The sequence below is a fragment of the Triticum urartu genome, chromosome 7A (assembly GCF_056163025.1).
Source record: "Triticum urartu cultivar PI428250 chromosome 7A, HENAU_Tu73, whole genome shotgun sequence".
Taxonomy (NCBI): Eukaryota; Viridiplantae; Streptophyta; class Magnoliopsida; order Poales; family Poaceae; genus Triticum; species Triticum urartu.
Window position 1 is genome coordinate 159,028,528 of NC_141879.1, and position 27,986 is coordinate 159,056,513.

Below are 27,986 nucleotides of genomic sequence, written 5' to 3' on the forward strand. Positions count from 1 at the left end.
AGAACGAAATTGGTATTTTTGAGATGTTGTCAAATAGCTATAGTTTCATTTTGTGATGTTGACAAAATTGGTATCTGATGAGTAGTTATTTTATCATGATGATCTTGCTAAAAAATTGAAGAACAAAATTTGACCCTTGATGAAAATTAGGATTTGAAGTATCATGATGATCTAAAATTAGGATTTGAAGTATCATGAAAATTAGGATTTGAAGTATCAAGATGTCATTAGCAATATGATTTTTTTTCATAGTTTGAAGTGTCAATGCTTTATGTGATGTGGTGCCGTCAAATTTTTTGACTCGGTAAAATTTACAGGCTTTGTGGTATTCATCTCCCTGGAGCCTTCGTCGTCTGGGTTTGGTCCGTGATCCTGCCGCTGCTCGACTACTTCCTCTACAGCGGAGGGTGAGCTACGAATCCACCTTCACCTCCTAGCCTCTTTTAACTAGATTAAATTTTCACATCAAGTCGCGTAACCTAGGTCTCCCGTCCGAAAGGGTTGCATCAATAAATATGCATTCAATTGCATATTTATCACCGCAGCTCTTTCGGATTGTCCAGCGCTTTCCACGGACAGCCCGAGGATGTGTAGATTGGGTACGTTGTTCATGCTCTACCCCGTTCCGAGACAGGATTTCGGCGGCGCCTCCCTGTTGTTCTCCGGATGCACATTCTCTCGGCATTTTGCCGAGACGTGTATTTGGAGAACAGCGGGGAGGTGCTGCCGAAATTTTGTCTCGGAATGGGGTAGAGCATGGACAACGTACTCAATCTACACATTCTCGGGTGGGATTAGGACCCATCTTTACCTATTAGAGATGTAGGTGGATTAAATGTCGTTTCTCGTCAACCTTGTAAAAAATAAAATATTGATGTGAGTAATTTAAATGAATCCTTAATTTTGTTGTGTGGCTTCCAATAAAGTAGAGATGGCAGATAATCAGTGGATGTATAGTGGGTTTTTCCGTCGGAATCAAGTAACAACAGAGTGGGTCGAGAAAACTGATGTGTTTTTGAAAGAGATATTCCGTAGTCCAATGAGGATGGTGCCAGAATGCCCGTGTGCCAGATGTAAGAGGCGTATCCGCAGAGATAAGAGTGAGATGACTAAGCACCTTCGCACGCATGGATTTATGCCCAACTTTAATATGCCGATAAACTTTGCCCAGCGGGACCGTGGTAGAGAGGATGTGATACGACAACGCGTCGCTGGTTATGAGGACGATGGGGTTAGAGACATGCTAGATGATGTCTTTGCTGCACAGCCGACACCTCCGTCACATTCAGCGAATGAACCGGAGGAGCCGGAGGAAACCGCAAAGGCCTTCCTGGAAATCTTGGCCTCGTCAAACAAACCTCTCTATGAGGGTGCCAAGCTGTCTGTGCTGGATGCCATCTCGCAACTGATGGCAGTCAAGGCTGAGTACGGCTGTAGCCGAGGTTGCTTCGAAGCATTTCTGGGAGTGTGGGCTAACAGCCTGCCTGAGGGCCATGAACTGCCGAAAACCATGTACGGTACGAAGAAAATCATGAAGGCGCCCTCGATGGACTATGAGAAAATACATGTTTGTCCAAAGAATTGCCTTTTGTTTAGGCATGAGTATGCGGATGACAAGTACTATAGGAAGTGCGGTTCCTCTCGGTATATTGAGGTGGTCGATAAGCATGGTCAGAAGCAGCAGCTAAAAATCCCTGTGAAGGTTCTTCGGTATCTTGATTTTATAAAAAGACTACAGCGCCTTTTCATCACCGAGGAGTCTGCCAAAATGATGAAGTGGCACAAGGAAGGGAAAAGGTACAATCCAAAAAAAATTGTACATCCATCAGGAGGTGAAGCATGGAAGTCATTCGATATAGAGTACCCGGAGGAAGCAGCCGAGGCTGGGAATGTCAAAATTGCTATAACAGGTGATGGGTTCAATCCATATGGTATGTCGTCTAATCCATACAGCTGTTGGCCCGTATTTGTTATTCCGCTGAATCTCCCTCCCGGCGCCATAATGCAACGCAAGACCATGTTCCTGTCACTTATAATTCCGGGGCCTGAATATCCGGGGAAGAATTTGAGTGTGTTTATGCAGCCGTTGGTGGATGATTTGCACCATTCTTGGTACTTCCCGAGGTTGACATACGACCGACATCTGCAGAAAAATTTCTTGATGAAAGTTTGGCTACAATATTGCATGCATGACTTTCCCGGTTATGCCTTGTTCTGCGGATGGTGTACAAGTGGAAAGATGCCTTGCCCAGTGTGCATGCAGGCCTTGATTTTCATTTGGCTGAAGAAGGGTGGCAAGTATGTTGCATTTGACCTGCATCGACAGTTCCTCCCTCCAGACCATCCTAATAGGGAAGACAATAAGAACTTCACAAAAGGCAAAGTTGTCCATGAAGTAAACGAGATTCCAACGTTTTCTGGTGCGGATGTGCTTGCTCAGCTGAAAGCTCTTAAGCCTGCCGGTGAGGGGAAAGGCAAAGGCAAAGGCAAAGGCAAAGCCACAGGCGAAGACGAGGGCGAGGGCAAAGGAAAAAGTAAAGGGAAAATTTTTGAAGGATATGGTGAGACGCACAACTGGACTCACATTACCCCCTTCACGCAGCTTCCCTATTTTAAGGACCTCAAACTTCCATACAACATAGACGTGATGCACACCGAAAAGAATGTCGCAGAGTCCCTTTTTCACACGATCCTCAACATTCCTGATAAGACAAAGGATAATGTTAATGCTAGAGTTGATCAACAGAATATTTGCGATAGACCACGTCTACACATGCAGCCTCCCACAGGCAGTCGAAAATCTTGGTTCAAGCCAGATGCTGACTTCGTACTTAAAAAGGATCATAAGATGGAGACATTCAAGTGGCTGAAACACGTCGTGAAGTTCACTGATGGTTATGCGTCGAATATAAGTAAGGGGGTCAATCTTTCAACGGGCAGAGTGACCGGGCTCAAGAGTCATGACTATCATGTATGGATTGAGCGGATTATGCCGGTGATGGTTCGGGGCTATGTTCCCGAGCGTGTCTGGCGTGTGCTTGCGGAGTTAAGCCATTTCTTCCGCACGCTTTGTGCTAAAGAAGTATGTCCTGAGAAGATAAAAGAAATGCATAAGAAGGCGCCGGAGTTGATATGCAAGCTAGAGAAGATCTTCCCGCCAGGCTTCTTTACTCCGATGACACATCTCCTTTTGCACCTCCCGAACGAGGTATTGTTGGGGGGACCTGTGCAGAATCGTTGGCAGTACGGCCCTGAGAGACAGAACAAGCATCTGAGACAGAAATGTGGAAACAAAGCTAAGATTGAAGCTTCCATAGCTGAGGCAGTTATCCTAGAGGAGGTGGCAGACCTCAGGACAGCCTACTATCCGGACCATGTTCCCACGTTGCACAATAAGGTGTCTCGATACAATACAGAAGAACCCAAGTATAAACCCAAGTTGCCTCTATTCATCGGGCAAGGTAGTAGGGCTGGATGCTCGAAATCTTATCTCATGCCACGAGATGAGTGGGAGGATGTCATGTTCTATATCTTGCACAACATCAAGGAAGTTGAGGATGAGTGGATGAGGTAATACCTTTGCACCATTCTTTTAGTCAATTCGTTATGTTCACTTTGCCTAGTTCTTATACCGCTTTTCTTATTGTAGTCGATTCGTTGAAGAAGAATGGACGGGAATGCTGCCTCCTTCTGAAGCGGAGGCACTTGCTCTTCTCCGAAAGGGTGCTGATGGAAGGAAAAATTTCGTTGCGTGGTTCATCGAGAAAGTAATTTTTCACACTTCCAATTAAACTCATGCACCCTATAATTTCAATTAAACTCATGCACCCTATAATTTCAATTAAACTTGTAGGGAAATGATCCGACCGAATCAATGGATGAAGAATTGAGATGGGTTTCCATGGGTTTTGATCCTGTCGTCATGACATGCGAAAAGTATGATGTGAATGGGTATCGCTTCCATACAGAGGAGCACCAGAACAGTCGGCCTGATCCCAAAACCATAAATACCGGAGTCTTCACTGAAGGAGATAATGAAGTAGATTACTACGGAAGGGTAGGAAAAATATACAAGCTTACATTAAAACGTGGCCGCGAACACCTAAGTCTCACTGTGTTCAAATGCCGATGGTTCGACCCCAAAAAGGGTCTGAGACATACGCCTTCTATTGGTTTAGTTGAAGTTAAACCATCAACCGTCTATGCCGGAGCTGATCTCTTTATCGCCGCTACCCAGGCCACACAAGTATATTATCTGCCTTACCCATGCCAGAAAGAGTACCTAAAGGGTTGGGAAGTTGTGTTCAAGGTGTCGCCGCATGGTAAGCTACCGGACCCGAACGATGATGATTACTACAACATAAACCCCATGACATACGAGGGAGTGTTCTATCAAGAGGAACATGATGACGTGGTCCGAAACAACGAGGATGATGACTTGGGTTATGTTGACCTGGACCCAAACGACGACGACGCACGGATTGATGGTGAGGCAGTTGTGAATCAAAGAGACATAATTATGCTTGAAAAGTTAAATGAAGACGCTGACGATGAGGAAGAGCCTCCACCTCCGTCAGACAACGAAGAAGATATGCGTGATAGTGATGATGAGACCGGTCCACAAATAGATTACAATAGTGATGATTCATATGGGTTCTAGAAAATGTAAGTTCGTTTAATGATCATTACAATAGTATGCTTAATGTGCTCTTCTGGTATTAATGTTTTTCCTGTATGCTTGTTTAATTGATATCTTTACTAATTGTTTATTCTCTTCTCAATGCAGGTTTAATAATCATGGGCAAGTCCAGCGGCGCTAGTTTCCTCAGTAAATTTAAAGGACTTACTCGGAGTGGACGAGCCCACAAGGTTCCCTCCCGACTACGCGAGGATGACACCTCACAGGGAGGTGGAGGGGTCGGGGGAGGAGACCCTAGAGGAGGAGGCGGTGGGGGGAGAGCCCCTAGAGGAGGAGGCGGGGGGGAGAGCCCCTAGAGGAGGAGGAGGTGGGGGAGAGGCAACCGGGGCAAAAAACTCCGGGCCGTGTCTGAAATAGGAGGGTCTTCTTCGATGCCCTCCTATACAGAGGCACCTTCTGAGTCTGAGGAGGAGGAGTATGTTCCTGATGGCGAGGAGGAGGAGGCCGAGGAGGAGGGTGAGGAGGAGGAGGAGGCCGAGGAGGAGGGCGAGGAGGAGGCCGAGGAGGGTGGAGGGGAGGTTGATCCCGCGTTGTGGGGTGACTTGCCACCGGGTTCTTCGCAGGGGTGGCTGCGTGGTAATGCCGGACTACCTACACCACCTTCTATCGAGGAGCACAAGTGGCTCATTGAACCTGTGGGGACAGAGTAAGTGCCTCTCAATCATATTTTCAACACATGACAACATTTTCTTATTGTACACATGGCAATCATTTGATTCTTTTGCAGAAACTGGATCCTTCACGGAAAGGGCCGTAAACCGAACGGCCTTATCACTGTCCTGTTGAAGGAGTTTTGGCCTGGCCTATTCTGCCCGCGGCCAGACAGGGACCCGCAGCAGCGGGTTTTGGCCACGAGCTGGGCCCACTACGAGGCTTGCAGCAACGCGGAGTACGGGACGACCGCTAAGGCCGTGATCACCAAATTTTGGGTAAGTTCTCTTCTGAATCACTTGTCTTCAGTTTCGTTCATAGTTTATCATTGAATCACTCAACTCATGCCTTGTTTGCTTCTGGTTTTTGCATGATTGCAGCAACTCTATAGAGTTCTTGACGAGCACAAGGCCAGAGCCGACGTGGTCTTGCTTGCGGCTGCGAAGAAGAAAGCTCGTCAGTTGCAGTACGAGGTGCGCTGGGTTGCCGTCTCGCAGTACTACCACTACTACCTGCACCAAAAGATGACCAAAACTCAAGCGCAGAAGCTACGACTTACCTTGAGCAAGGAGCAGTTCATGATGGTAACTATTACTAACTTTTCATTGTTTCAAGCAGTCAACTATATGTTTCGTGCTCACATGTCATGCTTTCAAAATTTGCATAGGTTGTTCCTCGTTGGTGCTATGGAAGGCATGACGGATGGGCGAGTTTGGTGGATAGGTGGCTCGGCGCCGATGCAGAGTTTGCTGCCAAGAGCATCAAGGCCCGGGCTAACCGTGGAGACGACGGGACACACGGCCAAGGAAACAGGAACCACTGGGGCTTCAAGGCCATGAAGGTATATCTATGTGCATGATGCATTTTTGTTCTTCTTTACGTCATGTTCTTATGTATGGCTGACTTCTATTTGACGTTGTAGGAGGACAAGTTGAAGAGGCCGCTCTCAGACATGGAGTCGTGGAAGCTGGCCCGCGAGCGGAGTCATCGCAAGGAGGGCGAGAGCCAGTACTACGGCAAGACCGAGGAGCACCTGGGGTCTTACATTCATCACTATTAGGAGTTGCATCCGGATGTTCCTGTTGCTGAGGTCGCCCAGTCTCAGATCGACGACACGGCGGTGGTGTCCATCCAGGGGAAGAAGAATGGCCGGTATCCGTGTTTCGATGGCTTGATCACTCCTTCGATCTCGTACACACGGCTTCGGGCTAGCAACCCGAGCCAGTTAGAGAGTACGGGGCGTTCACAGACTCCCTTAGCCCGCCAGCATGCTGTAAGTACTTCCTCCTTATCTTTTTCTATCTTGCATTCTCAGTTTATTTTCAGCATTGCTCACTTAGAAACAACCTAAATTATGTAGGCATATAAGGAGTTTGTCGAGCATAGGAATCTCGAGGTGCGGGAGTACTTGAAACGAGTGAAGGCAAACGATGATTACAACCGTCAGATGATGACGGTTAGTTTTGCCCTCTTAAAACCAACCTAAATTTTTGCACTTTCATTCCTTCTGATCTTCTAGTTTGCTTGTTTAACTAACATTCAGGCTATGTTGGCGTCTTGGACTAACCGCACGGATCCACCACAAATGGGACCCCCACCACCACCTGCGGGAGAACCCCCACACGTGCCCACGTTCGATGAATGGGTGGCACTAGGCAGTGATGGTTCGGTTAGTACATTTGCCTAACTACTAGCAAACTAGTTCTCGTTCATGAAACACTATCATATCATATTTACCGTTAGAATCTTTTTTGAAACATGTAGGGGACCGGTGGCTCGACTCCTGCTCCGTCGACCCCAGTCACTCCGATCTGGCAGAGTGGTGGTGGTCGCAATGACGGTTTTGGCGGAGGTGGTGCTTTTGACGGAGGTGGTGGTGGTTATGGCGGAGGTGGTGGTTTTGGCGGGGGTGCTCTTGCTTGATGATTCCGTGCATGTGGCCATCGTGCCATGCCTTTCATATTCCTACTTTTATCATGTTTCATGTCTTGCACTACTTTTATGTTCATGAACTTCCATCGGTGATGATCTTTAGATGATGTGATGAACTTGAGTATGTTTAGATGAACTTGAGTATGTTCACATGATGAATTGTCATATTTCATATTGTTCTGTTTTGAAATGCTGTCAAATCAATTAGAAAAGAGAAAACAGGGAAAATAAAAAAAAATAAAAAAACTATGCCTACGGCAAAGCCGTCGGCATATATACGCCCAGGAGTTACCAGGGCTTGCCACGTGGCAAACTATGCCGACGGCTTTGCCGTAGGCATAGCCCTGCTGCCAGGAGAAACCAGGAGCTGCCACGTGGCAGGGCTATGCCTACGGCAAAGCCGTCGGCATAGATTTCCATCTATGCCGACGGCTTTGCCGTAGGCATAGCCCTGCCGCCAGGAGAAGCCGGGGGGCGACACGTGGAGCAGGTATGCCGACGGCTAGGTCGTCGGCATAGATTTCCATCTATGCCGACGGCCAAGCCGTCGGCATACCTGCTCCACGTGTCGTCTCCTGTATCGCGTCACGTGTCGTCTCCTGAATAGCGCTGTTGACGGCGCCATCCGTTGCCGTCAGACGGAAAACAACGCCGACGGCTAAACTATGCCGACGGCTATCCCACGGCCGTCGGCATATGCACCTATGCCGACGGCTATACTACGCCGACGGTCTGACACATCTACGCTGACGTGATCTAAGCCGACGGGGCTATGCCGACGGCGGCCGTAGGCATAGATCTATGCCGACGGCAAAGGACCTATACCGACGGCCTTGGGCCGTAGGCATAGCCCGCGAGTCCGGTAGTGAAGAAGCCGTGGATCGGCACAAGCTGGGTGTAGGGCTTGTACACAAGAAGACCCACATAAGCAAGGTATGTCAAAACTCCTATAAAGACAATGGGCATTGTAGTTTTAAGGAAAATACAAACTGCAAAGATTTTGCTTTTATAGCATGAAACAATTTTCCCTACTACATGGATTGAATTTTTTAGTGGGGTTTTGCTTGCTGAACTGTGTCATCAAACACATCGAGTTCATATTTGATATGTTTGCATAGCTGGTTAGTTGCAATGTCCAAATTTATGATGGATCAAGATGAAATTTGATAGTTTCTGTCAGAACCAACGGCCTTTGAAATTCCAGCATTTATCAGATCAACCTACATAACCGAATGCCGTAAAAACAAACTTTAATCATTGTTGAGTTTGAGATTCCTAACCTGATGCGATATTATTATTGCTAACAATAAAACATACCTTACACATGTTACTCAAATATAAAATCTTTTAATTGTGCACTCTGGTGGAAGACATGAGTTAAACTAATTAGATTGAATGTGGATACAAGAATTGACTTTGCATGATTAAATTGCCAGGATGATGTCATATTAGTTTACAAACAAAATTTAGAACACATGTTAGTTTGCAACTTTGCATCATACAAGATGTGCTCATTACCAAACACATGGGACACCAATGTGCACAGAACCAAGCAATGAATATTGATCATAACTTCTGATGAAACAGAAAACTGCAAAGCGTGTTGTATTTGCATGTGATGCTGGAAATGTGATGAGCTTCTAGAAGCTTTTTCTCTCAAACATGAGCTCCTAGAAGATGTTAATCTAATATCCAGGTAAGGAGGTTAATGATTAGATTAATTCACATGCTACTTTTTTGAATTTTTAGTTACTATCAATTAAGAGTTTAACACAAACGAACCAAGCAATTCTGATTCGCAATCAATTCTACTTCAATTTTTGCTTACAGAAATGTGATATGTGATACTGTTAATCTTTTCTTTCCGTAGGCAGCTTATAGAATTAGTGTAGACTGTTCTCTGACCTAAAACAAACACCAAAACTACATTGATAGAGGTAAACAAAAAGAACAATCGAATTTGAGATTTCTTACATGTGTAGTCTTGTTCCTCTATTCACCTGATATTGTCCCAGAAGCACTATCCCACACCTCAACAGACCGCTTATCGACTCTAGCCAATGCCATTCTGCTGCCTCTGAAGGCCCAGCTTACGATCTTGGCCTTCTCCTCGCCATCTGCAGTAACCATCGATGGCCCGTTCCCTACCCAATTCCTCCTCATCACCTTCTTCTCCCGAGGCTCTGATGTAATTTCCACCTGTGTCCACACCTCAGCATATGCACCTCGTGCCACAAACACCCAACTGCGGTAACACTCAATTCTACAACCATTCCCATCCTTTCTGCGAGATGTTGTGGCTGCTCCCGCCCTTTGCATGTCTCCGATGCACACCCAAGGATCCACACTGATGCCATCACCACTAAATCTCCTCAAGTCAGCCACGAAAACCTCACTGGAGGCAGCCCCCACCTTAAACAATGCCGACGGTGAGTCTGATGCAGCAACATCTGCAAAGCAGTCATCCTTCTCCCTCACCTCCCACACTGGCACCGTCGAGCTTGCCCGGACATCCCACAGGCGTATGTCCCCCACCATTCCAGCCGGCCCGGAGTGTGATCCGGCCGCAAGCAAGAGACTGTGCCCAGCAAGCCAGCCGAGCTTGGTAGGTGGTATTGCTGCCTCAATGTCCGTGTCGAACACCTCCTTCCGCCCGATTTCCACTACAGGTGACAGAGAATTCAGATCGAAGGCCACCACGGCGCTCGAACTCCGTCGCGCTGACTCGAAGCTGGCAAAGAGCCACTGTGACGCCGTTTCTGAGGCCGCTGTGGCGGCCATAGACAGCACAGAAGAAGAAGGCGAGTCTGCCCAATATAGAGCACCGGAAGCTGTGGCAGGGGCGCCGTCCGGCGCCCCAAGGGAATGTTTGGTCCCCTTACCCCTCGCTGTCATCTTGGCGCAAAGAGGTGGGGCAGCCTCGCATCTTCAAGAGTTCCATGATCTTTGTCATCGTTTAATGACTATCGTATTTTATGAGAATAAATTTACTTTTTTTTACGGTTTCATGAGGTTAGAGAGTTTTTTTCCTTATAGATCTGATTATTCGGATTTTATGTCTTTATGTTGGTGTGTCAAACTTTTTTTGTTGGTTGATTTTTTGTGGAGTTGAAATCTCTCATCGACACCATGGTGAAGATATTGTGATCAAACAACCTGCACTTCTAGGGGATTATCCCAGACCCAAGTGCGTTCATCGACCAAGGTTTCTTGTCTTTTTGGATGGACGCCTCAAGGTGCTATCAAAAACCACTATTAGTAATTTGTGTGCGGGTGAAAAAGCGACAAATCGTTTTATTGCAGCCTCTTTAGATTGAAGTATTTCTTCTAGCTGAGATTGATACAACAAAGAAGGTATTTTTCAAGAGATTTCATTGTAATTCTTAGTCAGAAGAGTTACTTTGTATTTTCTTGAATCTTAGATCCAAATTAGAGTGCTTATAATTGTTATGAGTATGATGAATAAAACTACAGGTGTTTCTTAAAAAGGACTTGTTGGGATCGAACTCAACTTTCCTTTCTCGAAAAAACGGTCCGAACCCCAAGGGGAAAATGGTAGTACTCTCTCTGAAAAAAATACAGTGACCTAAAACGTCTTATCTTTGTTTATACAGGGAGTAGTATTTTAGAATGTGAGTTAAATATCTAATCCAATATGGTCTTCTCCCATGGCTCGGACACAGTCGCCTAAATGCAGCTACCACTACCTTTCAAAACTGGCATGTTTTTTTAACTATTGAGAAAAGCAAAAAATCACACACATTGGATCTATCCTGATATGATTGGTTGATTTGAACGTTTCCTTAAGAACAAGCAACCACACTAAATCCTAAAAGGTCCTAAGCTACTGTTCTTGAGAAATGGCCGACCCCTGCCCATCTGGAGGTACATACCTGAGATCGTTCGGTTTTCTCCCGGACTTTTGAATTCTTGCAACACTCAGGCACCTTGAGGGCTATTTCTCGCCTATTGCTTTCCCCTTGATTTTCGTATAGCAAAACACAGGTGTCGTCAGCGCTATTTCTCGCCTATTTCTAGAGCTACAGTAACAGGGCTCGTGCTTTTTAAAAGATCGGCCCATCAAAACGGTTTTAGAAAGATTATATAGACCGGTTCGTAGTAGTTTTGGAAGCTTTCAACAAGGGTTTTCTCTGTGTTTTTTTGTCAGTATTCTGGTCTTCTTCTTTTTCTTTCTTTTGTGGATTGTTGCCTCCGTTTTCACCGGTTTTATTTTGCTTTTGTTTCTCCATGTTTTTTGTCGGTTTTTATTTCTATTTTTAGTTTTATTATTTTTTCAATACATGCCTGTTTTTTCATACACATTGCACATATTTTGTGTACACCAATTATTTTCCTATACAATTTTAACATTTTCTAAATAGATGATTAACATTTTTTTCAAATACATATTTGGGTGTCTACTTTTTTATACTTATTTTACATTTTTGTATACATTTGGAACATTTTCTATACATGTTTAAAAATTTTAAATACATTACTAAGAATTTATCAAATATATATATTTCAACATTTTTTCGAATATGTGCTAAACAAATTTTCAAATGCATATAGAACTTTTTTATGACTGATACGAAATATTGTTTTGCATTGTATTTTCTAAAAATGGCATGAACACATCTTCTGAAAATGCGTGAACATTTTCTTAAATGTCATGTAGTGCATCTTTTTTAATGGTATGGAACGTTTTTTCTGAGTTACGCAAACATTTTTTTTGAATGACATATACATTTTTCCAAATGGTACAGAACAATTTTCTGAATTATGTAAGCATTACTTTACATTGTAGTAAAAAATATCACAAACATTTTTTGAAATGTAGGAACATTTTTTATTGTTACCAACATTTTAAAATGTTGTGCAAACCTTTAAAAATTTAAGTAACATTTTCCACTTCAGAGATATAAATAAAAGTAATAAAAGGAAGAAAAATCATGTGCTAGAGACCCAGCACTCCTCCCGCAATGGGCCGACCATTTAGGGGGGGGGGGGGGGGGGGCTAGGCCGAGCAAACGGTTCGGACTCACTATAAGCGAGACAGAGCCTCTCCTGCAGGCGTACACACATGCTAATTTGGCATGACGACTAACCTTTCCTCCTATCACTAGTCAACCTTATCTTGATAAAAAAATCACTAGTCAGTCGCCACCCCGAGTTTAGGGTTTGTATTTCGCAAAGTCGATTATTTAGATTCAAAGAGTTTATGTTGTTGTGTCGTGTTGCTTTTGTTGGTTTGATTTTTTGTGGGTTGAAATATTTCACATTCATCGCTCATGGCTTCTCATCTTTTTAGATGGACGACTCATTGGGCTTTGATAAATCTTTATTAGTAATCAAGTATGTGCAAGTAAAGTAGTGGCAGTATCACTACTTCAGTCTAATTGTAGTCTCTGTATAAATGTCTTGGCAGTATTTTGTCTCCCAAGGATTGATGGCATGGAGAAAATATCTTCAAGATATTGCATTGTATTTCTTAATTGTGGGAGTTACCTCGTTGTTTCATAGATCTCAGATTCAAAGCATTGTACCTATAATATTTCCTAGTATGAATAAAGTCACAAGTATTTATAAAAAGGCAATACGAAAGTGAAAACACTCTGTTGGGATTTACCCCGGTCGACATTACTTTCCAACCATGCTTGCGTGGCACCTATATATTTTCATTTTAGTTGTTCAAAGCACAACTTTTTCCTTTTCATCGTTGCGGACACCTAGTCCAATGCCGGCTCCAAGTTCGCTCTTGGCCTTGTCAAGAGCGTCGCCGCAATGGTGACAATATTCCCTATGGGTCTGAAGATGAGAGCAGCAAACTTAAAGTCTTTGATGATCCCTTTTCAAGTGATGATGAGGTGAACAAGACCGAAGATGATAATGATGGCACCCCTCCAGCTGATACTATTGACATCTATCATCATGAGGAGGATGGGTGATGGACTTCGTGCTAGCATCACTCATTTCTTCACTCTTTTTAGTGTTTCGATGCCAAAGGGGGAGAAGAATGAGTTATATTAGGTTTCCGGGCTATATGGGGTAGTATTTCATAATTTACGGACCTTGAAGTTTTATTTGCATCTTATTTGGTTTTCTTAAAACTTTTATATGGTCATGTAATATGCACTTAACGGATGTGGTCGTGTGTGAGCATTGGATACTCTAGTACCTTTATTTAAGTGATGCTCAAGACCTCGTTATGGTGTCTTTGGGTTTATGCAATGTTTCTTATCATATATACATATCATGTCATTACAATATCCATATTTTTGGCCTTTGCTCATACCTTTGTGGGGAAATCTATGTATACACTATGGCATGTAACACGCTCCACCTTGTAAGGTCTCTTACATGATTTATACATTTTATGATCTCACATTAGTGTGCAATGAAAAATTCTTGGTGTATCTATTTCACATTGCTACACCCCACTTTGTTCTAGGATTTAGGGGGAGTCTTTTTTTCATTTAGGTATGTGCATTGTGCTTCACCTAGCATGTCCATTTTGATGATGCACATATTTAGGTGGAGCCTTCCTACTTATCGTAGACAACCTAAAGCTCAAATTCCATAATTTATGATGGCAAGCCATGTTGTCATCATGCACCAAAAAGGGGAGATTGAAAGAGCAACTCTCTTTCTAGGTGGGTTTTAGTGATAATGACAATATGAATTGAAGACTAATCTTGTGTGCTGAATTTATAGGAAGTGGATTAGTCAAAAGAGTTGATGCAAAGATGGATGTGGCTCCCTAATTTACCAACTCAATTCATAGTTTTTCATATTTACTTTTGTATAGGAAGTCACACTATTAAGAGGGGTCCCTCGATGAAACTATGGTGGAACTCATAAATTGGTACATTTCAAAATACACATCCCAACCTCCTGTAACGCCCCTGATCAGAGAGGGGATCGGCGATCTAGAGTAGGTGAGAGGGAGTAGGTGAGGAAGGGGGATGAGCTTGGAGAAGGGGTTCGGATTGTAGAGGAAGGTTTGGATACAGAGAATGATCTACACACGCATGCCTCCACACGGCCACAGGCGGCCACCCTTAACGCACCCACGCCTCCACTTGGCAGGCCAGCTGGCTGGGCCCGCCAGCCAGCACCTAGGCACACTAATCAGCTGATTAGGTGTGGCATTCTCCCCTCCTTAAGAAGAGGCCTCCCCCTCCCAAATGGGTGCCATGGGAAAACGCCGGCGTAGCACGTCATAGTCCTCCCAGGTGGCCGAGCCGGGGACGACGACGACCATTGTATCTTGAGATGCACCACGGGCGCATCGCCATGCTTCATCATACGCCTCTCCAGGATCTTGACGGGCTCTTCATCGACGCAGACAGGTCTTGGACTCGGGGAAGCTCGGCGAAAATCAGTGAGTAGTCCGGCATGAACGGCTTCAGCTGGGAGACATGGAAGACCGGGTGCACGCGGCTGTCCGGTGGCAGATCCAGCTTGTAAGCCAGAGGTCCAATCTTCTCAAGCACGGTGTAGGGGCCGAAGAACTTGTAGGCGAGCTTGGCGCATGGGCGCGAGACCACGGTGTTGGAAATATGCCCTAGAGGCAATAATAAATTGGTTATTATTATATTTCCTTGTTCATGATAATCGTTTATTATCCATGCTAGAATTGTATTGATAGGAAACTCAGATACATGTGTGGATACATAGACAACACCATGTCCCTAGTAAGCCTCTAGTTGACTAGCTCGTTGATCAATAGATGGTTACGATTTCCTGACCATGGACATTGGATGTCGTTGATAACGGGATCACATCATTAGGAGAATGATGTGATGGACAAGACCCAATCCTAAGCCTAGCACAAGATCGTGTAGTTCGTTTGCTAAAGCTTTTCTAATGTCAAGTATCATTTCCTTAGACCATGAGATTGTGCAACTCCCGGATACCGTAGGAGTGCTTTGGGTGTGCCAAACGTCACAACGTAACTGGGTGGCTATAAAGGTACACTACAGGTATCTCCGAAAGTGTCTGTTGGGTTGGCACGAATCGAGACTGGGATTTGTCACTCCGTGTAAACGGAGAGGTATCTCTGGGCCCACTCGGTAGGACATCATCATAATGTGCACAATGTGACCAAGGAGTTGATCATGGGACGATGTGTTACGGAACGGTAACGAGATTGAACAAGGTATCGGGATACCGACGATCGAATCTCGGGCAAGTACAATACCGCTGGACAAAGGGAATTGTATACGGGATTGATTGAATCCTCGACATCGTGGTTCATCCGATGAGATCATCGTGGAACATGTGGGAGCCAACATGGGTATCCAGATCCCGCTGTTGGTTATTGGCTGGAGAGTTGTCTCGGTCATGTCTGCATGGTTCCCGAACCCGTAGGGTCTACACACTTAAGGTTCGGTGACGCTAGAGTTGTTATGGGAAATAGTATGTGGTTACCGAAGGTTGTTCGGAGTCCCGGATGAGATCCCGGACATGACGAGGAGCTCCGAAATGGTTCGGAGGTGAAGATCGGTATATTGGACGAAGGGTATTGGAGTCCGGAATTGTTCCGGGGGTACCAGGTGATGACCAGCGTGTCCGAAAGGGGTTTCAGAGGCCCCGGCAAGCGTTGGGGGGCCTTATGGGCCAAGGGGAGAGGGCACATCAGCCCACTAAGGGGCTGAGCGCCCCTCCCACCCCATCTCACGTAACCAGGAGAGATGGGGGCGCCACCCCTAGGGCAGCCGCCCCTCCCGGCTTGGGAGGCAAGTTTCCTAGGGGGTGGGGGCGCCCAAACCCATCTAGGGTTTCCCCTGTGGCCGCCGCCCCTCCCCTAGGGAACCCTAGGGCGCCTCCCCCTCCTTCCTTCCCCCTATATATAGTGAGGGAGAGAGAGGGCAGCCTCACCCTTCCCCTGGCGCAGCCCTCTCCCTCCTCCTACACCTCCTCCTCCTCCATAGTGCTTGGCGAAGCCCTGCTGGAGAACCACGAGCTCCATCACCACCACGATGTTGTGCTGCTGTTGGACTCTCTTCCTCAACCTTTCCCTCCTCCTTGCTGGATCAAGGCGTGGGAGACGTCTCCGTTCCGTACGTGTGTTGGACGCGGAGGTGCCATCCGTTCGGCGCTAGGATCATCGGTGATTTAGATCACGACGAGTACGACTCCATCAACCCCGTTCACTTGAACACTTCCGCTTAGCGATCTACAAGGGTATGTAGATGCACTCTCCTTCCCCTCGTTGCTAGATTACTCCATAGATTGATCTTGGTGGTGCATAGAAAATTTTGAATTTCTGCTACGATCCCCAACAGTGGCATCATGAGCTAGGTCTATGCGTAGTTTCTATGCACGAGTAGAACACAAAGCAGTTGTGGGCGTCGATATTTTCAATTTACTTGCCATTACTAGTCTTATCTTGATTCGGCGGCATCGTGGGATGAAGCGGCCCGGACCGACCTTACACGTACTCTTACGTGAGACTGGTTCCACCGACTGACATGCACTAGTTGCATAAGGTGGCTAGCGGGTGTCTATCTCTCCCACTTTAGTCGGATCGGATTCGATGAAAAGGGTCCTTATGAAGGGTAAATAGAAATTGGCATATCACGTTGTTGTTTTCGCGTAGGTAAGAAACGTTCTTGCTAGAAACCTATAGCAGCCACGTAAAAACTTGCAACAACAATTAGAGGACGTCTAACTTGTTTTTGCAGCATATGCCGTGTGATGTGATATGGCCAAAAGGATGTGATGAATGATATGTGTGATGTATGAGATGATCATGTTCTTGTAATAGGAATCACGACTTGCATGTCGATGAGTATGACAACCGGCAGGAGCCATAGGAGTTGTCTTAATTTATTTATGACCTGCGTGTCAACTTAAACGTCATGTAATTACTTTACTTTATTGCTAAAGCGTTTGCCATAGTAGTAGAAGTAATAGATGACGAGACAACTTCAAGAAGACACGATGATGGAGATCATGATGATGGAGATCATGGTGTCATGCCGGTGACAACGATGATCATGGAGCCCCGAAGATGGAGATCAAAAGGAGCAAAATGATATTGGCCATATCATGTCACTATTTGATTGCATGTGATGTTTATCATGTTTTACATCTTATTTGCTTAGAACGACGGTAGCTTAAATAAGATGACCCCTCACTCAAATTTCAAGAAAAGTGTTCCCCCTAACTGTGCACCGTTGCGAAGGTTCATCGTTTCGAAGCACCACGTGATGATCGGGTGTGATAGATTCTAACGTTCGAATACAATGGGTGTAAGCCAGATTTACACACGCAATACACTTAGGTTGACTTGACGAGCCTAGCATGTACAGACATGGCCTCGGAACACGGAAGACCGAAAAGTCGAGCATGAGTCGTATAGAAGATACGATCAACATGAAGATGTTCACCGATGTTGACTAGTCCGTCTCACGTGATGATCGGACACGGCCTAGTTGACTCGGATCATGTTTCACTTAGATGACTAGAGGGATGTCTATCTGAGTGGGAGTTCATTAAATAATTTGATTAGATGAACTCAATTATCATGAACATAGTCTATGTTATCTTTGCAAATATGTTGTAGATAAATAGCTCACGTTATAACTCCCTGTTTCAATACGTTCCTAGAGAAAGACCAAGTTGAAAGATATTGTAAGCAATGATGCGAACTAGGTCCGTAGTCCGAGGAGTATCCTCACTGCTACACAGAAGGCTTACGTCCTTGATGCACCGCTCGATGTGCAAACCCCTACAACATCGTCTGTGGATGTTGTTAACACCTGACAGACACATCCTGATGACTACTTGATAGTTTAGTGCACCATACTTCACGGCTTAGAATCGGGATTCCAATGACGTTTTTGAACGTCATAAGACATATGAGATGTTCCAAGAGCTGAAATTGGGATTTCAGGCTCATGCCCGTGTTGAGAGGTATGAGACCTCTGACAAGTTCTTTTGCCAACAATATGGAGGAGAATAGCTCAACTAGTGAGCATGTGCTCAGAATGTATGGGTGCTACAATCACTTAAATCAAGTGGGAGTTAAACTTCCAGATAAGATAGTGATTGATAGAGTTCTCTAGCCACTATCACTAAGATACTAGATCTTCGTGACGAACTATGACATGCAAGGGATGGAGTTGATCCCGGAGCTGTTCGCGGTGCTTAAGACCACAAAAGGTAGAAATCAAGGAGAATCAAGTGTTGATGGTTTAACAAGACCACTGGTTTCAAGAAGGGCAAGGGCTAGAAGGGAAACTTCATGGATGGCAAACTAGTTGCCGCTCCAGTGAAGGAACCCAAGGTTGAACCCAAACCCGAGACTAAGTGCTTCTATTGTAAGGGGAACGGTCACTGGTAGCGGAATTACCCCAAATGCATGGTAGATAAGAAGGCTGGCAACTTCAACAAAGTATATACGTGTTATTAATGTGTACCTCACTAGTACTCCTGGTAGCACCTGGGTATTGGATACCGGTTCAGTTGCTATTATTGGTGACTTGAAGCAAAAGCTACGGACTAAACGGAGACTGGCTAAGGGCGAGGTGACGATGTGTGTTGAAAATGTTTCCAAAGTTGATGAGATCACCATTGCACGCTCCATCTGCCTTCGGGATTAGTATTGAACCTAGATACATGTTATCAGGTGTCTACGTTGAGCATGAATATGATTAGATCATGTTCATTGCAATACAGTCATTCATTTAAGTTAGAGAATAATTGTTATTCTGTTTTACATGAATGATACCTTTCATGGTCATGCACCCTATGTGAATGGTTCATTGAATCTCGGTCGTGGTAATACACATGTTCACGCCAAAAGATGTAGAGTTAATAATGATAGTACCACTTTCTCGTGGCACTGCCGCTTAAGTCATATTGGCGTAAGATGCATGAAGAAACTCCATGTCGATGGATGTTTGGAGTCACTTGATTTTGAATCGCTTGACACATGCGAGCCATGCCTCATGGGCAGGATGACTAAGACCCCGTTTTCAGGTAAAATGAAATGGGCAAGTGACTTGTTGGAGATCATGCATGCTGATGCGTGTGATCCAATGAGAATTGAAGCGTGTAGTGGATATCGCTATTTTCTCATCTTCACTGATGATTTGAATAGATATAGGTATATCTACTTAATGAAGCACAAGTACGAAACGTTTGAAAAGTTCAAGCGATTTCAGAGTGAAGTTAAGAATCATCATAACAATAAGATCATGTTCCTACGATCTGATCAAAAGGGGATTTTCTGAGTTATGAGTTTGGCAATCACTTAAGACAAATTGTTTCACAGTTGAAGCCACCTGGAACACCACAAGGTAATGGTGTATCCGGACGTCGTAATCAAACACTATGAGATATGGTGCGATCTATGATGTCTCTTACCAATCTACCGTTTTCATTTTGAGGTTATGCGTTAGAGACAGCTGCATTCACTTTAGATAGGACACCATCTAAGTCCGTTGAGACGACGTCGTATGAACATTGGTTTGGCAAGAAACCAAAGTTGTCGTTTCTTAATGTTTGGGGCTGCGATGCTTAAGGCTTCAGCCAGAGAAGCTCGAACCCAAAGTGGACAAACACATCTTCATAGTATACCCAAAGGTGACAGTAGGGTATACCTTCCATCTCAGATCCGAGGGCAAATTGTTTGTTACTAAGAACGGGTCCTTTCTCGAGAAGGAGTTTCTCTCGAAAGAATTGAGTGGGAGGAAGATAGAACTTGATGAGGTTGTCGAACCTTTACTTCAACCAGAGAGTGATGCAACACAGAAAGATGTTTTCTGTGGCGCCTACGTCTGTTGAAGAGGAAGTTAATGATAGTGATCATGAAGCTTCGGATCAAGTTGCTATCGAACCTCGTAGGTCGACAAGGATATGTACTACTCCTGAGTGGTACGGTAATCCTGTCTTAGATATCATGTTGTTAGACAACAATGAACCTACGAGCTATGGAGAAGCGATGGTGGGCCCATATTCTGACAAATGGTTAGAAGCCATGAAATCCGAGATAGGATCCATGTATCAGAACAAAGTATGGACTTTGGTGGACTTGGCCGATGATCGGCAAGCCATTGAGAATAAATGGATCTTTAAGAAGAAGACGGACATGGACGGTAATGTTACCGTCTATGAAGTGCAACTTGTGGGAAAGAGTCTTTTCACAACTTCAAGGAGTTGACAACGATGAGAATTTCTCACCCGTAGCGATGCTTAAGTCCGTCGGAATCATGTTAGCATTAGTTGTATTTTTCGATTATGAAATCTGACAAATGGATTCCAAAATAAGTTTTCTTACCAGTTTCCGTAAGAAAAGTTTGTATGTGATACAATAAAAGGTTTTGTCGATCCTAAGGATGCTAAAAGGTATGCTTGCTCCAGCAATCCTTCTATGGACTAGAGCAAGCATCTCGGAGTCAGAATACATGCTTTGATGGAGTGATCAAAGCTTTTAGGTTTATACAATGTTTGCTAGAAACTCGTATTTACAAGAAAGTGAGTGGGAGCACTACAAAATTTCTGATAAGTATATGTGGATGACATATTGTAAGATCCGAAATAATGTAGAATTTCTGGAAAGCATAAACGGTTGTTTGAAGAGTGTTTTTCAAAGGAAGACCTGGATAAAGCTGCTTACAAATTGGGCATCAAGATCTATAGAGATAGATCAAGACGCCTAATGATACTTTCAAAGAACACACACCTTGACATGTTTTTGAAGGAGTTCAAAATAGATCAGTCAAAGAAGGGGTTCTTACCTGAGTTGTATGGTGTGAAGTTGAGTAAGACTCAAAGATTGACCACGGCAGAAGAAAGAGGAAGGACGAAGGTCGTCCCCTATGCTCTTGTCATAGGCTCTATACGGTATGCCATGCTGAGTGCCGCACCTGATGTGTGCCTTGCCACATGTCTGGCAAGAAGGTACAAAGGTGATCTAGGACCGGATCACTAGATAGCAGTCAAAATTATCCTTAGAGGAATAAGGAAATGTTTCTCGGTTATGGAGGTGATAAATAGTTCGACATAAAGAGTTACGTCGATGCAAGCTTAACATCTATTCGGATAGCTCTGAGTAGAGATACCGGATATGTACAATGGAGCAATAATTTGGAATAGCTCCAAGTGGAACGTGGTAGCAGCATCTACGATATAAAGTTTTGCGAAATACATAGGGATCTAAATATGGCAAGACCCGTTGACTACAACCTCTCTCACAAGCATAACATGATCAAACCCAGAACTGTTTGAGTGTTTATCACATAGTGATGTGAACTAGATCATTGAGTCTAGTAGACTCTTGGATGTTGGTCACATGGCGACATGACCTGTGAGTATTAATCACATGGCGATGTGAACTAGATTATTGACTCTAGTGCAAGTGGGAGACTGTTGGAAATATGCCCTAGAGGCAATAATAAATTGGTTATTATTATATTTCCTTGTTCATGATAATCGTTTATTATCCATGCTAGAATTGTATTGATAGGAAACTCAGATACATGTGTGGATACATAGACAACACCATGTCCCTAGTAAGCCTCTAGTTGACTAGCTCGTTGATCAATAGATGGTTACGATTTCCTGACCATGGACATTGGATGTCGTTGATAACGGGATCACATCATTAGGAGAATGATGTGATGGACAAGACCCAATCCTAAGCCTAGCACAAGATCGTGTAGTTCGTTTGCTAAAGCTTTTCTAATGTCAAGTATCATTTCCTTAGACCATGAGATTGTGCAACTCCCGGATACCGTAGGAGTGCTTTGGGTGTGCCAAACGTCACAACGTAACTGGGTGGCTATAAAGGTACACTACAGGTATCTCCGAAAGTGTCTGTTGGGTTGGCACGAATCGAGACTGGATTTGTCACTCCGTGTAAACGGAGAGGTATCTCTGGGCCCACTCGGTAGGACATCATCATAATGTGCACAATGTGACCAAGGAGTTGATCATGGGACGATGTGTTACGGAATGAGTAAAGAGACTTGCCGGTAACGAGATTGAACAAGGTATCGGGATACCGACGATCGAATCTCGGGCAAGTACAATACCGCTGGACAAAGGGAATTGTATACGGGATTGATTGAATCCTCGACATCATGGTTCATCCGATGAGATCATCGTGGAACATGTGGGAGCCAACATGGGTATCCAGATCCCGCTGTTGGTTATTGGCTGGAGAGTTGTCTCGGTCATGTCTGCATGGTTCCCGAACCCGTAGGGTCTACACACTTAAGGTTCGGTGACGCTAGAGTTGTTATGGGAAATAGTATGTGGTTACCGAAGGTTGTTCGGAGTCCCGGATGAGATCCCGGACATGACGAGGAGCTCCGGAATGGTTCGGAGGTGAAGATCGGTATATTGGACGAAGGGTATTGGAGTCCGGAATTGTTCCGGGGGTACCAGGTGATGACCAGCATGTCCGAAAGGGGTTTCGGAGGCCCCGGCAAGCGTTGGGGGGCCTTATGGGCCAAGGGGAGAGGGCACATCAGCCCACTAAGGGGATGAGCGCCCCTCTCACCCCATCTCACATAACCAGGAGAGGTGGGGGCGCCACCCCTAGGGCAGCCGCCCCTCCCGGCTTGGGGGGCAAGTTTCCTAGGGGGTCGGGGGGCCCAAACCCATCTAGGGTTTCCCCTGTGGCCGCCGCCCCTCCCCTAGGGAACCCTAGGGCGCCTCCCCCTCCTCCCTTCCCCCTATATATAGTGAGGGAGAGAGAGGGCAGCCGCACCCTTCCCCTGGCGCAGCCCTCTCCCTCCTCCTACACCTCCTCCTCCTCCTCCATAGTGCTTGGCGAAGCCCTGCTGGAGAACCACGAGCTCCATCACCACCACGCCGTCGTGCTGCTGTTGGACTCTCTTCCTCAACCTCTCCCTCCTCCTTGCTGGATCAAGGCGTGGGAGACGTCTCCGTTCCGTACGTGTGTTGAACGCGGAGGTGCCGTCCGTTCGGCGCTAGGATCATCGGTGATTTGGATCACGACGAGTACGACTCCATCAAACCCGTTCACTTGAACGCTTCCGCTTAGCGATCTACAAGGGTATGTAGATGCACTCTCCTTCCCCTCGTTGCTAGATTACTCCATAGATTGATCTTGGTGATGCGTAGAAAATTTTGAATTTCTGCTATGATCCCCAACACACGGAGCGTTGCACATAAGGCTGCAGTTTCAGCAAGACCTGTTCTCCCACTTGGAATGAGCGCTCGACGCGGTTCTTGTCCGCCTGCTTCTTGAAGCGGTGCTGGGCACGCGCCAGCTGGGCGCGGACGGCATCTGTATGCTCTGCCCAGTCCAGGTCGTCGCCGGCCGGTGTCGCCTCCGCCCAGGTTGCCATTGCGCCCAAGTTGGCTTCTCTGCCATACAGGGCCTTGAAGGGTGTGCACTGGAGAGATGAATGGAAGGTCGAGTTGTACCAAAACTCAGCCATCGGTAGCCAGCGGCGCCACTTGCTGGGGGAATCGTGGACGGCACAGCGCAGGTACATCTCCAGGCACTGGTTCACCCGCTCGCTCTGGCCATCGGTCTGCGGGTGGTACGCCGTTGAGTACAAGAGCTTGGTGCCCGCGCTCTTGAGCAATTTGCGCCAGAGGTTGCTGGTGAAGATCTTGTCGCGGTCGGAGACGATGGACGAAGGGATGCCGTGCAGCTTCACAATGTTGTCCCAGAACGCGCGGGCGACAGTCACGGCGATGAAGGGGTGGCGGAGTGGCACGAAGTGCGCGAACTTGGTGAAGCGGTCGACGACCACCATGATGGAATTGCAGCTCTCAGACGCTGGCAGGCCCTCGATAAAATCCATCGTCAGGTCCTCCCATGGCGTCGAAGGAATGGGCAGAGGCGCGAGGAGGCCGGCCGGCCTGGTGTGCTCGTGCTTGGCATGTTGACAGACGACGCATTGATGCACGAACTCCTCCACATCTCTCTTCAGGCCACGCCACTCGAAGTGCTTCTTGACGCGGTGATAAGTCGCCGTGACGCCCGAGTGGCCGCCCACCGCGCTGTTGTGGAGCGCGGCGATCAGCTTGGTGCGCAGGGCCGTGTTCACCCCAATCCAGAGCCGGCCTTGACGACGAATGACGCCGCGGTGGAGCTCGTGCCCGTCTGCATCCGGGCTGGACACGGCTAGATGTTGGAGGTGCTCTTGAGCCTCCGCGTCCGTTGCGTAGGAGTTAGCCACCTCTTGCAACCACGCCGACTGGCAGATCGAGAGCGCGGCCACGTCCATGAGCTTGCCCACCCGGGAGAGCGCATCCGCGGCTCCGTTGTCGAGGCCGCGCTTGTACAGGAAGCGAAACTGAAGGCCGACGAGCTTGGACATGGCCTTGCGCTGGACGTCTGTCTCGAGGTGTTGCTCGCCCAAATTGCAGAGACTCTTGTGATCCGTGAGGATGTCGAACGGCCCGCATTGTAGATACTGTCGCCACTTGTCCACAGCCATCATAACCGCGAGGAACTCCTTCTCGTAAGTGGAGAGTTTCTGGTTGCGCGCACCCAGCGCCTTGCTGAAATAGGCCACGGGGTGCCCCTCTTGAGTGAGCACCGCGCCGATGCCCGTGTCGCAGGCATCCGTCTCGATGGCGAACGGCTTGTCGAAGTTGGGAAGCGCGAGCACCGGTGTGGTGACCATGGCCTGATTGAGCAGGTCGAACGCAGCTTGGGCGTGCTCGGACCACTCGAAGCCTTTCTTGGTGAGGAGCTGAGTGAGTGGCTTGGCGATGATGCCGTAGTGCGGCACAAACTTGCGATAGTAGCCTGTAAGGCCGAAGAAACCGCGAAGTTCAGTCGTCATTGGCGTAGGCCACTGCACCATGGCTTGGGTCTTCTCCGCATCGGTGGCGACGCCCTCGCGTGAAATCACTTGCCCGAGGTAGTTGATGTGGTCGGTGGCGAACTCGCACTTGGAGGCCTAGACATAGAGTTGGTGTTGCCGGAGCAACTCCAGCACCGTGCGCACATGTTCCAGGTGCTCCTCCATCGTTTCACTGAAGACCAGAATATCGTCAAGGAAAATGATGACGAACTTGCGAATGTACTTACTGAAGATTGCATTCATCAGGCACTGAAATGTTGCCGGTGCGTTGGTGAGGCCGAACGGCATGACGCGGAACTGAAAATGGCCGTGATGGGTTTTGAACGCCGTCTTGGCCTCATCTTCTTCGCGCATTCGAATCTGGTGATAGCCAGACCGCAGATCAAGCTTGGAGAAGACCGTAGCGCCCGCCAGTTCATCGAGCAGTTCGTCCACGATCGGCAGGGGAAACTTGTTTTTGATCGTCGCGTCGTTGAGCCGGCGGTAGTCGACGCAAAACCTCCAGGTGTCGTCCTTCTTCTTGACGAGCAGCACCGGTGCCGCGTAGGGGCTCACGCTGTGAGTAATGATCCCCGAGTCCAGCATCTCGTGGACCTGCCGCTCGATCTCGTCTTTCTGCAGGGGAGAGTAGCGATAGGGGCGAGTATTGGCCGTAATCGCCCCTTCCACCAATGTGACGGCGTGGTTGTACTGACGGTGCAGCGGCAGTCCTTGGGGCGCGGCGAAGACATCGGTGTACTCGTCGAGGAGGTCGGCGAGTGGGGTATGGCTCGGTGACTTGCGCTTGGTCTGCACGGGCGGACAAGCATCCACCACGGCCATTGCCCAAACCTCGTTGCTGGCGATCAACTTGCGAAGTTCTGCTGGCTCCACCGCCGTCAGGGTCTCGGTGGCCTTGGGTTTGACGCCACGCAGCGTGACTTGCTCGCCGTCGTGGAGGAATGAGACGAACTTGTCTTGCTAGTGGCAGGTCATGGGGCTGTGCTGCGCCAGCCAGTCCATGCCCAGGATGCCATCGTAAGCGCCGATGTCGAGCTCGCGCATTGGTGTCGAGAAGGTGTGCCCCTGCATCCACCACTTCAGGTCGGGTACGATGCGATCATAGGTGAGGCGATCGCCGTTGGCGACCCGTACTTCCACTGGCGGCAGAGGTTGGGTTTGTGCGCCGATGCGGTCGACGAAGCTCTTGTTGATGAAGCTGTGGGTGCTGCCCGAGTCGAGGAGGAGCAGCATGACTTGGTTCCCGACCAAGGCGCGCAGGCGAATAGTGCTCGGCGAGTCAGAGCCGTCCAGCGCCTGGGCTGACAGAACGCAACACTCCGCAGGCCGATCTGGTGGAGCGGGCTCGTCCAAGAGCTGGAGAGCATGGATCGCGTCGTCGGAGAGAACCTCCCCATGCTCCCCCACGTGTATGGTGAGCAACTATGCCGGCTGCGCGCAGCGGTGCTCCCGTGAGTATTTGTCGCCGCACTTGAAGCTGAGGTTGTTGGCGCACCTGTAATCCCGCAACTGGCGCTCCCGAGCAAATTCGTCGCCGACAGCGCGTGGGGCTGCCGCTTGGCGCGGTTGAGCCGCGTTTGTTGGTGGAGGAGGACGCCCTGGAGGAACTGGCCGGCCCCGTGGACGTGTCGTGCCCAGCTCTTCCTCCTGAATGCGCGCCAGCACGGATGCGCGGGTGATGCTTGACGGGGCTTGTAGACGAACCGCAGCACGCATCTCGTCCTTCAGTCCCAAAAAAAACTGGGTGATGAAGAACTTGTTGTTGATGGAGGGATCCAACGCCAGAAGATGATACATGAGTTCATCAAACGTCGTGCGATAATCGGCGACGCTGCCCGTCTGCCATAGCTGAAGGAGACGATGCATAGTGAGCTCGAACTCGTCCACACCAAACTCTTCGAGCACGGCGGCGCAGAACATGTCCCATGTCAGGTTGCGGTGACTCTGGCGAAACACCTGGAGCCAGTGCGCCGCCTGCCCCTCGATGTACAGAGCAGCGGTAGGCACCCAAAATTGCTGACCCACCTTGTAGAGCTCAAAGTATGCCAAGCAACGATCCAGCCATAGGTAGGGTGCGGATCCGTCGAAATGGGGGAAATCGTGTTTTGGGGGTTTGTGGTAGGTGCTCTCTGGGTGGCTGGGGCTGGGCGGCGGCGCGGTGACCCCAGCCATGGGCGCACCGAGAGGGGGAACCGGAATGAGTGGTGGTCGGTTGTCCCCCAGACGAGCGTGAGCAGAGGCGGGACGATGGGGCTCCGCGTGGGGGGCTGATGGCGCGGAGGCGGTGGTGGCGGTGGTGGTGGTGGTGGTGGTACCAGCGTGGTGACAGAGCCCGCTGGTGAGGTCGAGCCGTCGACGGTCTTGCGGGTCGCATCGATGTCTGCCTGCGTCAGATCGAGCTGCCGCGAGAGGCCCCGCAGCTCCGCCGAGATCTGGTTGTTGAAGGCGATCTGCGCCTCGAGTTGCTTGTCGTAGAGAGCGGTTTGCTCGTCGAGCTTGGTGAGGAGGGAGTCGAGCATCTTCGCGATGTGGGTGTTCCCTTCCTCCATGGCTTCCAGGACTTGCCGCGTCGCAACGGAGGGCTTCGAGGGTGCCGTTGCTCCTGCCTGAAAGGGGATCGAACCCCGCGACGGATTTTAGGCGAGATCCGGCGAGCGGACTCGCACCGTGCGCGGTGGATGTTACCAATCCACCTCCCAAGCTTCAGAAGGTGCAGCGGCGGCGAGGGGGAAAAATTTTTGTTTCTGAATACCAATGTAACACCCCTGATCGGAGAGGGGATCGGCGATCTAGAGTAGGTGAGAGGGAGCAGGTGAGGAAGGGGGATGAGCTTGGAGAAGGGGTTAGGATTGTAGAGGAAGGTTTGGATACAGAGAATGATCTACACACGCATGCCT

The 27,986-nt window shown here is 47.7% G+C and overlaps 2 protein-coding genes, 1 long non-coding RNA gene and 1 pseudogene across 3 annotated transcripts; 2 read left to right on the top strand and 2 right to left on the bottom strand.

Annotated features, from left to right (window-relative positions):
* Positions 1-5,015: 5,015 nt before the first annotated feature.
* On the top strand, positions 5,016-6,410 carry LOC125518562 (uncharacterized). Its single transcript, XM_087532271.1, has 5 exons — positions 5,016-5,345; positions 5,427-5,628; positions 5,731-5,934; positions 6,018-6,191; positions 6,273-6,410. The coding sequence occupies exons 1-5, from the start codon at positions 5,071-5,073 to the stop codon at positions 6,408-6,410; spliced, it is 993 nt and encodes a 330-aa protein (XP_087388397.1). The 5' UTR covers positions 5,016-5,070.
* Positions 6,411-6,485: 75 nt separating this feature from the next.
* On the top strand, positions 6,486-7,407 carry LOC147958742 (uncharacterized). Its single transcript, XR_015612216.1, has 4 exons — positions 6,486-6,623; positions 6,711-6,806; positions 6,894-7,019; positions 7,115-7,407. It is a non-coding gene; the product is annotated as an uncharacterized LOC147958742 (long non-coding RNA).
* A 1,867-nt stretch (positions 7,408-9,274) lies between these two features.
* On the bottom strand, positions 9,275-10,177 carry LOC125518564 (BTB/POZ domain-containing protein At5g41330-like). Its single transcript, XM_048683380.2, has one exon. It carries the CDS (start codon positions 10,175-10,177, stop codon positions 9,275-9,277), a length of 903 nt encoding a protein of 300 aa, XP_048539337.2.
* A 15,872-nt stretch (positions 10,178-26,049) lies between these two features.
* Positions 26,050-27,752, bottom strand: LOC147958743 (uncharacterized; annotated as a pseudogene).
* Positions 27,753-27,986: the final 234 nt, after the last annotated feature.

What these genes read in the sequence shown, in the direction of transcription:
- LOC125518564 (XM_048683380.2), bottom strand. Translation starts at nt 10,177, where the DNA reads ATGACAGCGAGGGGTAAGGGGACCAAACATTCCCTTGGGGCGCCGGAC.
- LOC125518562 (XM_087532271.1), top strand. Translation starts at nt 5,071, where the DNA reads ATGCCCTCCTATACAGAGGCACCTTCTGAGTCTGAGGAGGAGGAGTAT. An exon ending in ATTGAACCTGTGGGGACAGA is followed by an intron (nt 5,346 to 5,426) that starts GTAAGTGCCTCT and finishes ATTCTTTTGCAG; the next exon opens with AAACTGGATCCTTCACGGAA. An exon ending in GCAAGGAGCAGTTCATGATG is followed by an intron (nt 5,935 to 6,017) that starts GTAACTATTACT and finishes AAATTTGCATAG; the next exon opens with GTTGTTCCTCGTTGGTGCTA.